The 11761-nt window shown below is 47.6% G+C and overlaps 1 protein-coding gene across 1 annotated transcript; it reads left to right on the top strand.

The window, feature by feature from the left end:
• The first annotated feature begins 2006 nt into the window (after window positions 1-2006).
• LOC138419306 (putative killer cell immunoglobulin-like receptor like protein KIR3DP1) lies at window positions 2007-9836 on the top strand. Its single transcript, XM_069552025.1, has 7 exons — window positions 2007-2124; window positions 2267-2302; window positions 3463-3741; window positions 4617-4916; window positions 5987-6286; window positions 7256-7306; window positions 8071-9836. Exons 1-7 carry the CDS (start codon window positions 2091-2093, stop codon window positions 8211-8213), a joined length of 1143 nt encoding a protein of 380 aa, XP_069408126.1. The 5' UTR covers window positions 2007-2090; the 3' UTR covers window positions 8214-9836.
• The last annotated feature ends 1925 nt before the right edge of the window (window positions 9837-11761 follow it).

The raw sequence follows: 11761 nt of genomic DNA, 5'->3' as shown, positions 1-11761 counted from the left end.
CCCCTTCCCACACCTAGAGAAAGCCTGTGCACAGCGACGAAGAGCTAGCATGGACATTAATTAGTCAATTAAAACACTGTGACAACCAGCCACACCTCCTCCTCTTTTAGTGTGTGTGTGTAAGTGTGAAAGTGTGAGTTCACACGTGGGTGTTTAATCTGTATTTTTCTCTCTTCTTGGAATTTTCTTCCCCATGGGCTAGAGTTATTTCACATTCAGTAAACACTGTTGGACCATCACTCTAATTCCCCAAAAAGCCCACCTAAGTCAGGTAGGATGATTCTTTGGGGCACCAGTTCGCCGTCTCGTTCATCTGCTGGTTTTCCAGATAAAATCACTATTCCTTTCCTGAAGACCTCATCACTCTGTCCCTTGACAAACAATGTGAGGCTGGACTCAGAGGACATTCATGAGACTTTAGCAGAGGTGTCGTTCATTTTAGACAAAATCCATAGACATCACTCTCACAGTTGATATCTGTGGCTTAAAAGAATGTATGCAGATGGCAAACAGGCATATGAAAAGATGCTCAGCATTGCTAATTAGTAGAGAAAGCAAATCAGCACTACAAGGAGGTACCACCTCAGACCGATCAGAATGGCCATCATTAGACACTTGATGAATAACAGATGCTGGAGAGGGTGTGGATAAGAGGGAAACCCTCTTACACTGTTGGGGGAGTGGAAACTGGTGCAGCCACTGTGGAAAACAGTATGACATTTCCTCAAAAAAAGTCAAAACAGAGTTTCCATATGTAAATAAAAGGACATTTTAAGAAGGGTGGCTGTACTGTTACTCCATTACATACATAATGATCAAGAGGAGACCTGACTTATTACTTAGGGAGCATCACTAATGTTAATGACCCCCACCCCCAGCACAATGGTGTGGAATCACTGCCCTTACTGAGGTTCTTTCCTGTCTATGAACAACAGCTGAACTGGGTATATGTCTGCCCTTGGCCTCCTGAAACAGCTGGGCCATTTTGTCCCAATTTGGAGTTGATTATGTGGACACGCCCCTCACTCAAGCATGCTGGAGCTTGGAAGTATCTACTTGATATATTTTGTGTTCCTCTGAGTATCTAGGAAGCAAGGTGGTCCACCTTTTCAGGCAGAACAATTCCCCCTCCCAAAATAACACCACAGTAATCTTCAGACACATTATCTTTGTGTACATGTGTGGTCCTTGGATTGGAAAGGGACAAAGAGAGACACACAGAGAGTCAGTCACGAAATAATTTCAGATGACGAAGAGTCAGAGAAAGACAAATATCACATGATATCACTTATTTGTAACATCTAAGAAAATAAGCTTATTTACAAAACAGACTCACAGATAATGAACTTACGGTTACCAGGGGGGATAGTGTCAGGGGAAGGTTAGATTGGAAGTTTGGGATTGACATATACACCCGGCTATATTTTAATGGATGACCAACAAGGACCTACTGTATAAAACAGAGAATTCTACTTAACATTCTGTAAATACCTAAGTGGGAAAAGAATTTGAAAAGCAGAAGATGCATGTATCTGTATAACTGAAACACTTTGCTGTACACCTGAAACTAACACAGTTAGTTCCTTGATTGCATATGTTACAATGGAAAATTTTTTCATATTTTCAAAGAGCCATAATATGCATGTCTGGTCCTCCATAAGAATGCAGAATCAAAGTCTCTATTAATAAGTCTTTAATTGGTAACCTGCACTGAGCCTGACATACCAGGTGGGAACATGTGGTTTCTCTTCTGTGAAGAGTTAAGGTGAATGAGATTTATCATGAGCTTGGGAAAAGCATCCTGCATGGTAGATACTGAAGCACAGTTACTACTTCCTAAAGGCAGCAAGATCTGTTCGAATCCTGTTATGCTTACAGTGTTTAGAGAAACAAAAAGTGACGATTGGGTCATGAGGCGTGCTCTGTGATGCGGCTCAGGTCAGACTTCCATCCCTGGTGTGAGAAGAGGCTGGCCATCTTCCCATGTGACATGAACCAGGCTGACTGTACCAACAACACTGACCGCTTCTGCATCCTGTGACTCTGTCAGGTTTGCTCAGTTCTGCCTCCTGTCTCACAGAAGCAGAGCCATGTGCCCCAGATTCCTCAGTCTCCTGAGTCTCGGTGAGTCCAGAAAGACCTGGTTGGAGAGGGATACGGTGGAAATTAGGAGGCCTTCACACCACTGACCAGGTTCCCTGCATGAGGGTGCAAAGAGTGCGGGGTCCATCAGGACAAGCCATCTCTGACGTGCTTTTCCTTCTAGGATTCTGTGTGAGTCTGAGGATCTGGGCAGCTATGGGTGAGTCCTCCCTATCCCTTATTTGTCTGTTGAGCAGAGCAGTAGCGGTTGATCCAGAGGACACAGGGGGACTAGGGTGAGACCCCTGTCAGTACAGTGAGAGCTGCATGCCTGTGGATCCCAGATCCTCCTATTGGCCTTGATACTCATCTTCACTATCCCCAGAGGTTAGCCCAGCTCTGGACTCTGGAACTGAAGGCACAGTGTGAAGTCTGGGAGCTGGGAGCTAGGCCCAGTGAGTGCCATTTCTATCACGAGAAGGGAGCAAGAGGCTGCAGCCCACAGACCCTCCCCTACAAGCTGGCTCATGGCATCTCCAGCTGGCCCTTAACAACAGGATCTGCTGGATGCCGGCTGGACCTGAGCCCAGGGAAGGGTCTGCTCCTCAGGCAGGGCCACCTGGACCTTGTCACACATTTGATGTCGGTTAGCTAACAGAGGAGCCAGGTTCCAGCTTTATTTCCTCCTTTTCAGTCAAGCGGCTTTTTCACTTGTTACCTCTGTTACTGTTAGTTACTCAGTCGTGTCTGAATTTTTGCTACCCCATGGACTGTAGCTCACCAGGCTCCTCTGTCCTTGTAATTCTCCAGGCAAGAATACTGGAGGGGTTACCATTTCCTTCTCCAGGGGATCTTTCCTACCTGGGGACTGAACCCTGCTCTCCTGCATTGCAGGAAGTTTCTTTACCATTTGAGCTACAACAAATCCAACAGGGAAGCCCTCTCATTTCTTTTCCATGCATCAGTTTTTTGGTGGTGTTTCTTTTTCCTGCATCGTACAGCATGCAGAATCTCAGTTCCATGATTAGGGATTCATCCTGGGCCCTTGGCAGAAAAATTGCTGAGTCCTAATGACTGGACCACCCAGGAATCCCCAGTGTTTTGTGTTTTGAGAGAGTTTTCAACATTTTGTCAACCCAAGGTGTTCTTCTCCTGATAAGAATCACTGCTGAGAATCATATTCTCAGAATCTCCGTGATGTCTGTCCTGGGTTGACTGTGTCTGTCTGTCCCCAAGCCCCAGGTGTCCTTGAGTATCATGGTGATGCACTTTAGGGTTGGTGCCTTGGAAGAATTGAAGGGGAAGCACTGTAACAAGACCAGTGGGGAGAGGGGAATGTTCCTATTTTCCTCTCAAAACCTGTGACTCCTTCTCTCCTAGGTGAACATGACAAGCCCTCTTTATCAGCCTGGCCAAGCCCCATGGTTCCCTTAGGACAGACTGTGACTCTTCACTGTCACTTCCGTTCTCCACTGAAGACATTCAGACTGTTCAAAACAGATGGGGCCAGTTTGCCCGAGCTCCATGGAAATCATTTTAACCCCTTCACCCTTGGCCCGGTGACCAGAGAACATGCCGGGTCCTACACATGTTCCGGATTCTCCAAGTCTCTCCTCGGGTTATCCAGACACAGTGAGCCTCTGCAGATTGTGGTCACAGGTAGGAGGAGTCCAGCCCAGCCTTCTATGCAGGCAATCCCATCCTAGTTCCAAGTTCCTTATGAGGTCTAAGATTCAGTCAGGATTTCCCGTCAGGAAGGACCCAGGAAAGAGAACCCACTCTGAGAGCTTAAACTGAGGGTGTTGAATAGATGGGGTGCTCTGGCAAAGGAAGGAGGAGCCTCCCTAGGCATTAGTTAGACAGGATGCTGCCCCTGTCTGCCACCAGGGAGGATGGGGAGTGACCCTGATCCAGCACAGGCCACCCAGTAGGGAGCTGTAATCCCATATGAAGTAGCAGGAGTCCCATGGAGGAGTCCCAGGAATGTCTCCAGAGGCATGATTCAGGGGTCATAGATGGGGAAATACTCCCTTTTTTCTCCACCTCCTTTCCAATCTCCTGCCAGTCATCACTCACATTCTAGATGAGTGCGAATGGAGGCAGGGAATGCATCGTCAGAACCACCCAGCTCCCCACCACACATATTAGGGACAGGATGAAGCTGAGAGCATGACAACCCACACCAGTATTCTCTCCTGGAGAATGCTATGGACAGAGGAGCCTGGCAGGCTATGGTTCATGGGGTAGCAGAGTTGGACAGGCTGAAGTGTCCAAATATGCATGCACGAAGCTGAGAGCAGATCCAACAGCTAAAGAGCTTAGAATAAACACAGAGGAGGCTGGAGGTCTTGAGCAAAGAGAAACAGAAAAGCATGAGCCAGAGCCCGAGAACAAGGCTAAAGGAAATGTAACAGAACAGACAGGAAGGGTAATTGGCTTTGCTGCTTCATGGGGACATTTTTCCCACCTTCAGATGTCAGGGGAAGCGCCGAGGTGGGGTGACTCACTGAAGCTCACACGCTGTTTGCTCCTAGGTGTGTCCACAAAACCCTCCATCTCAGCCCACCCAGGCCCCCTCGTTCGTGCAGGAGAGAATGTGACCCTCCACTGTCACTCATCGATGCTGCTTGACAAATTTATCCTGCACAGAAAAAGCAGCACAGGGCATTTCCAGAGACACGGAGAGACGTTCACTGGTGGGCATGCCCCAGCTGACTTCCCCATTGGCCCCATGACTTTGGCGAGTGCGGGCACCTACAGATGCTATGGGTTTCTCAGACACTCCCCCTATGAGTGGTCAGCCCCAAGCAACCCCGTGGACATCATCATCACAGGTGAGTGTGGCCAGACCAGTCCCTTCTGCTCTCTGTGTCACAGAAGGTCTGGTGTTCAGTCCAGCATCAGTACCAGGAGAGAATGACAGGCGTGCAGAGACACTCACAAACTCGGGAGAGGGAGCAAAGCAGAGCGAGAGGAGGTGTGAACACAGAAGGGCAAAGAGAACAGAGTCCCTGCCATGTGCCAAGGGGAAGACACAGCCGAGGACAGAGCGAAGGAGCAAGAACGTGAAAGAACGACCAACGGAGACAAATGTACTAGAGCAGGGATGCGGGCAGTTCCCGCTCAGGCAGCCACCGATGGTGGTTAAGGGGTTGTTTTCCCGCTTTCACATCAGAGCTCCCTTCCCCTGTCAGCAGCACACTGTGGTACCGGCGCCCCTGCAGTCCAGCCCCTGGGTGATCGAGATGGAGGGCGACACCCTGAGGTTGCTCAGCCTTGTGGTTTAACTCATCCTTCTGCACAAAGAGGGGGGAGTGGTCCCTTCCACCCTCCCACTGAGGAGTTCCTTCCAGCCCCTGGGGGTGGGCAGGGCAGCCCTGAACATGCCCTCAAGAAAGAGATGGTCTAAGATCGAATGAGATTCTGGCAATTTCCACTCCATAATCTCTTCTATTGTTCTAATGCCACGTTTTCTGATAGTCCCAGCAGTAGTTAGTAAGGTCCATTTATTTCAAGAGAACCGCACATGTTTGATTTTTTACATTTATTTTTTATTTATATTTGTTGAAGTCTAGTTGATTTAAGATGTTGTTAATTCCTGTTGTACAACAGAGTGATTCAGTTATTCATATACATATATACTCTTTCTTTTAAAAAGGACATTAAATGACAATCCATTTTAAAAATTATTAATTTGTTCAAGATGATTTTAAACAACACCTCACATTTAGAGTTACTTCAGAAGTTTTCCCTGTGCCAGGTGTCCCTTACTGTGGGGCTTTCTCTCCTGGCGGTGGGCAGCCTTCTCACTGCAGTGCCTCTCTTGTTGCACACTTCGGGCTTTAGTCCTCTATTTAGGACTAGACTTACTTTGTGCTCTGAGATCAAGGTCTCTTCCTTCCAGGTCTGTTCAGGAAACCCTCTCTCTCAGCCCAGGGAGGCCCCGTGGTGAGGTCAGGAGAGAACGTGACCTTGGTCTGCAGCTCCGAGAGCGCCTTTGACCAGTTCCATCTGCTCAAGGATGGGGGAAACCCTGGACGCCCGCTCACTGGGGTGTGGGGCCCCTTTGGAGCACTCCAGGCAGAGTTCCCTCTGGGTCCTGGGACCCCAGCCCACAGCGGGGTCTACAGGTGCTACGGCTCCTTCACTCGTTCTCCCTACTTGTGGTCAGACTCCAGCGACCCACTGTTCCTGTCTGTCACAGGTGAGGAACTTCTTCCTGGCCCATGCCTTGTTGTTCCTGTTCAGTTGCTATGTTGTGCCCAACTCTTTGTGATACTGTGGACTGCAGCACGACAGACTTCCCTCTCCTTCACGATCTCCTCCATGGATCACAGCCTTGTAGTGGTGAAGGGGCCTTCATACTTCAGTAAAGCTATGAGCCAGTCGTGCAGGGCCACCTAAGACAGATGGGTCATAGTGAAGAGTCCTGACTAAAGGTGGTCCCCTGGAGGAGGAAATGGCCACCCACTCCAGCATTCTTGCATTGAGAACTGATGAAGAGTCCCATGCTTTACACTATAGTAAATGAGATTGCACTGGGGAAATAGTCCATTTGGGTTTTTCCATAACATCTTACTGTATCATGAGCTGTATCTCAAGGGCTCCGTGTTGGTGTCAGGGGAACCATAGCATTTCTGCAGAAATGGAGGCAGTGAGAAAAAGAGAGGAAGACAGATGGTTGATGGCATCTCAGCCCTCTTCCACCTCCTGTATGGATGCTCCACAGCAGAGTCCTGTCTATCCAGGCAAATACAGAAAAGTGTCAGGGTAGACCCAGGAGGAGAAGAGGCTGGGCTGATTTGGGAAGATCAGAAATTGCCTTGGCTCCTTGCTGTTAGTGCTTTCCCAGAAGCAGCTCTGACACACAGGTGATTCCCAACTAAGAAGCACAGACACTCGTTCCTGGAGCAGAGAGGATGTCTCCAGCTTGCAGCTGCCTTTCACCACCAGGCACATCCTTCCCGTCTCCTTCCACCATCCCGTCTCCAGGATGGAGAGTGTACTCAGTGCATTCATGGGGAGGGACCAGAAGTACCCCCCTCCCCCATCAGTGCTCTGAGGGATGACAGAGTCGAGGACAGGCAGGAGGTCAACCTTCCAGAAAGAATAGTCCTCATTCAGTGGGTATGAGGAAGGTTACTCTTCACCCCTTCTGCCTTTTCTCCCCTAGGATCCACTACAAGTACTTGCCCATCAACCATGGATCCACACACCACAGAAGGTAAGCAAGACGGTCTCCTATCTCAGCAAATTTCTGAGCAGACAGAGCGTTCTTATGTGAATGTTGATTCTACCACCTCCCAGCTCCGTGACTTTGGGCTCCTCAAAGTCCCTGTCATGTTAGCATTTGAGGTCATGGTCTGTATTAGAACCAGAGGGGGCACTGAGTTTCTGATTCCCTGGGACTGGGAATTTCTACATCGAACAAAGCGAGACGGAGTGACTTGATCCCATGCTTAAGGAAGCTGCTCACACTCGCTCCACGAGCATCTTTGGGGGGAGGATGGGGGGCAAGGGGAGGATTTTGGGGGGCAAGGGGAGGATTTTAGGGAGCACCTTCAGTATGTGCTATTCCTCTGCTAGTGTTTTATGAACTAAACATTCCGCAGTTCAGAAATAGAAGTGTTGTGTCTTTTTGAGGATTCCATTCCAGGCATATGTGGATGGAGCGGAAAATACTTGGAGGATTAAAGCGGTCCCCATTCATGCAAAAGCACCATGCCTTTTCATATCGGCAGCAGAGAAAAACTGCATGGGAGTCCGGGGGACCTGGTTTCAGACCGCTGCTGGTCTTCCATGGCCTCTTTACTTCATCCACTGCTAGCATCTCTCCTGGATGCTTTGGTGCCTCCTGGGAAGTGGAGACCATGCTGATCAGGTTGAGGGCTGCTGACACACTTTGACACAGGATACAAGAACTCCTGTGTATAGGGGCAGGGTGTATGCAACGGATAACCAGACCTTCTTCTGTTGGTTTGTTGGCAGAAGCACGGCTTCCTCAAGGCCACTCCAGCCAGCTGCACCTTCTCCTTAGGCTCTCCGTAGCCTTCATCTATACCAGCATCTTCCTCACTGTTGTTGTCTGTCACTGCTTACCCACAAAGTATGAAGAGCCAAACTCTCACTGATGTTCTACCCACAATCATAAGTCTGAAGGAGGGAAGAACAGCGTCATCTGACCCAGGGGGAGGTGGGCTTATAGCAGAGAATGGCATTTTCACTTCCTGTAGGTTAAAAACTGATTTCGTGTTGTAATCCCTGAGGGAAAATCTTCCAGAGGTGGAACCATGTTCTTTTTATGAAAATATGTGTAAATTTATTAGCTGCATCAGGTCTCAGCTGCAGCATTTGGGATCCTCATTGTGGTGCTGGGGTGCAGTTCAAGGCTCCAGAGCTGGCAGGCTCAGCAGTTGCAGCATTGAGGATAGTTGCTTCAAGGCATGTGGGATCTCAGTTCTCCCACCAGGGATAGAACCCACACTCTCTCAACTGGAAGGTTGACTCTTAATCCCTGGGCCACCAGGGACATTCCAAGCCCTGTTCTTCCTTTCAACCACAGCCATCTGTTCTTCTCCTATTTATGAACTTGGGAATCTGCTGATAGGCATTAGAGGATGGTCCATAACAGAAGATGTAGGATGGGCTCTGTGGGCTTGCACAGATTCCTGAGAGAATCTGTCAGTGGCTGGATTTATTTATGGGATGGTTTTTTTCTTTTTCTTTTTTTAACTTAGTGGAATAGACTGACTCAGCAACCTGGGGCACACCCCTGCTTTTTTGGCTTTGATGTCCCCACCAAAGATATGGAGGTCTAGAAGAATCACCCCCACCCCAAGAGCCTTGAGTCTCTTCCATTCGCAGATGTTGCCATCACGGATGGAGAGCCCAAGGAAGACAGAACAGTGAATGACAAGGTGGATCCTCCCAGCCAAACCCTTGTCATATCCCGAGCCCCTCCAATGCCCCATGCTCCAGCCGTCGAAGATCACATCTCATTCCATGATTCACATCTCCTTCCTCTCAGCACCAATCAGTGAAGGATGTGATATTCGTCCACTTGAACCACAAGACCCTCTGAGGGAGTGTTCACTCCCACCCCCCTGAGCCCCATGCACCTCTTCACCGAGACTAGTGTGTATGAGGAATTCGATGTAAACCAAGTCCATGCTGACCCTGACCAGGCCCCATTCTTTGAGCACACAGAGTTATAAATTGAAGAGCTGCATCTTTTTCTAAAGGGGTTCCTCCGTGGCACTCCTCTTCTTCCAAAGCAGCCCAGCAGCTCTGAAGATAAGAGCAGAGTCCAAGAGTTATAGGATCATCTTCAAAAATCCCACCACCTCTTAGTAATCCCCTGGCTATTCTAGTACTCTATTTTAACTATGTAACATTTAGGGAGAAGTTATTCCAATCAATTGCACATACAGGGTAGGTTACCATGACCATCTTGCTTTTTTGAAAATTCCAGAAAAGCATAAAAATTTGCAAGTTGAGTCTTCAAATTATTCAGTTTAAAAAATAAAAGAAAGCCAATGAAAAAAACCTCAGTTCAGTAATAGTTTACAAAAATTAACTTGTTTTCAAGACAGAAACCAACCTGTAGACTTAGAGAACAAACTTAGAGTTACAGAGGGGAAGGATGCGGTGAGAGATGGATTGGAAGTTTAAGATTGACACGTGCACACTGATATATTTAAAACAAATGCTTTCCATGAAAGAATAATAAAAGCAATGCAAGTTGGCCAAAGAAAGATGAAGTATATTCTGTTTGAGATATCCAGTGTGGTGCCACTTGCCACATGAGGCTGCGTGTCTGCATGTTATGGCGATTCAGTCATGTGTGACTCTTTGTGACCCCATGGCTGGTGTGTAGCTCGCTAGACTCCTCTGTGCATGGGATTCTCCAGGCAAGAATTCTGCAGTGGGTTGCCATTCCCTTCTCGAGGGGATCTTCTTGATACAGGGATCGAAACTTCGTCTCTCATGTCTCTTGAATGGCAGGCGGATTCTTTACCACTGAGCCATCCGGGGAGGCCCGTCATCATTTTCCCAGCCATGTGCCCTGAGGGTGCTGGGGTTCGAGGGGTAGAAACAGGACAACAAGATGCCCCTAGTCTGGATCCACACTGACTGATAAAGTAGTCACCCAGCCACATGTTACAGACAATGACTCACAAGTATATGAAGTAGAGCATTCGGTTCTTCAGTCACACCCACCACATTTCAAGTGCTCAGTAGCGTCATGTGGCCAGGTGCCATGGTGCTGGACAGAGCAGATATTTATAACGTCCCATCACCACAGAGAATTCTATTGGACAGTCCATGCCAGATCCCTGAGGCCTGCAGAGAGATCACTTGCCCCAGGGAGGCTTTGCATGTGTTCTGCTCATCCATCAATATTTGCATGTTTTGTCCTTTTTGCCTCTTTTCACCAAAGCCAAGGATTTGAGAATCTTGTGCCTTTTAAGTTATCAACTGGTGGCACAATGTGGCTTGGCTCAACCAAGTGGAGGGCTGAGGAGTATAGCACCATGAGGACCTCGGTGTGAACCGAGCTGGCAAGTAGGGTGAAGATCAAGCTTAACGGAGCTTTAGTTGCTCATTGAGCTCCTTTTGTGTGATGTCTCTCCTGGCTTAGAACTAAACCGCCCAAGAACTCTTTTTTTTTTTTTTTAAGATAAAATATTTTAGTTTTTTAGTTTTTAAAATTTTAAAATCTTTAATTCTTACATGCATTCCCAAACATGAACCCCCCTCCCACCTCCCTCCCCATAACATCTTCCTGGGTCATCCCCATGCACCAGCCCCAAGCATGCTGCATCCTGCGTCAGACATCGACTGGCGATTCAATTCACATGATAGTATACATGTTAGAATGTCATTCTCCCAAATCATCCCACCCTCTCCCTCTCCCTCTGAGTCCAAAAGTCTGTTATACACATCTGTGTCTCTTTCCCTGTCTTGCATACAGGGTCGTCATTGCCATCTTCCTAAATTCCATATATATGTGTTAGTATACTGTATTGGTGTTTTTCTTTCTGGCTTACTTCACTCTGTATAATCGGCTCCAGTTTCATCCATCTCATCAGAACTGATTCAAATGAATTCTTTTTAACGGCTGAGTAATACTCCATTGTGTATATGTACCACAGCTTTCTTATCCATTCATCTGCTGATGGACATCTAGGTTGTTTCCATGTCCTGGCTATTATAAACAGTGCTGCGATGAACATTGGGGTACATGTGTCTCTTTCAATTCTGGTTTCCTCGGTGTGTATGCCCAGAAGTGGGATTGCTGGGTCATAAGGTAGTTCTATTTGCAATTTTTTAAGGAATCTCCACACTGTTCTCCATAGTGGCTGTACTAGTTTGCATTCCCACCAACAGTGTAGGAGGGTTCCCTTTTCTCCACACCCTCACCAGCATTTATTGCTTGCAGATTTTTGGATGGCAGCCATTCTGACTGGTGTGAAGTGGTACCTCATTGTGGTTTTGATTTGCATTTCTCTAATAATGAGTGATGTTGAGCATCTTTTCATGTGTTTGTTAGCCATCCGTATGTCTTCTTTGGAGAAATGTCTATTTAGTTCTTTGGCCCATTTTTTGATTGGGTCGTTTATTTTTCTGGAGTTGAGCTGCATAAGTTGCTTGTATATTTTTGAGATTAGTTGTTTGT

This window comes from Ovis canadensis, chromosome 14 (genome assembly GCF_042477335.2).
Source record: "Ovis canadensis isolate MfBH-ARS-UI-01 breed Bighorn chromosome 14, ARS-UI_OviCan_v2, whole genome shotgun sequence".
NCBI lineage: Eukaryota > Metazoa > Chordata > Mammalia > Artiodactyla > Bovidae > Ovis > Ovis canadensis.
This window is presented reverse-complemented; position numbering and strand designations above follow the sequence as displayed.

Bases quoted from the DNA above. Each gene is read 5' to 3' on its own strand.
- LOC138419306 (XM_069552025.1), top strand. From the start codon at position 2,091: ATGTGCCCCAGATTCCTCAGTCTCCTGAGTCTCG. The intron at 2,303-3,462 runs GTGAGTCCTCCC...CTTCTCTCCTAG, and splicing joins GAGGATCTGGGCAGCTATGG to GTGAACATGACAAGCCCTCT. The intron at 4,917-5,986 runs GTGAGTGTGGCC...TCTTCCTTCCAG, and splicing joins CGTGGACATCATCATCACAG to GTCTGTTCAGGAAACCCTCT.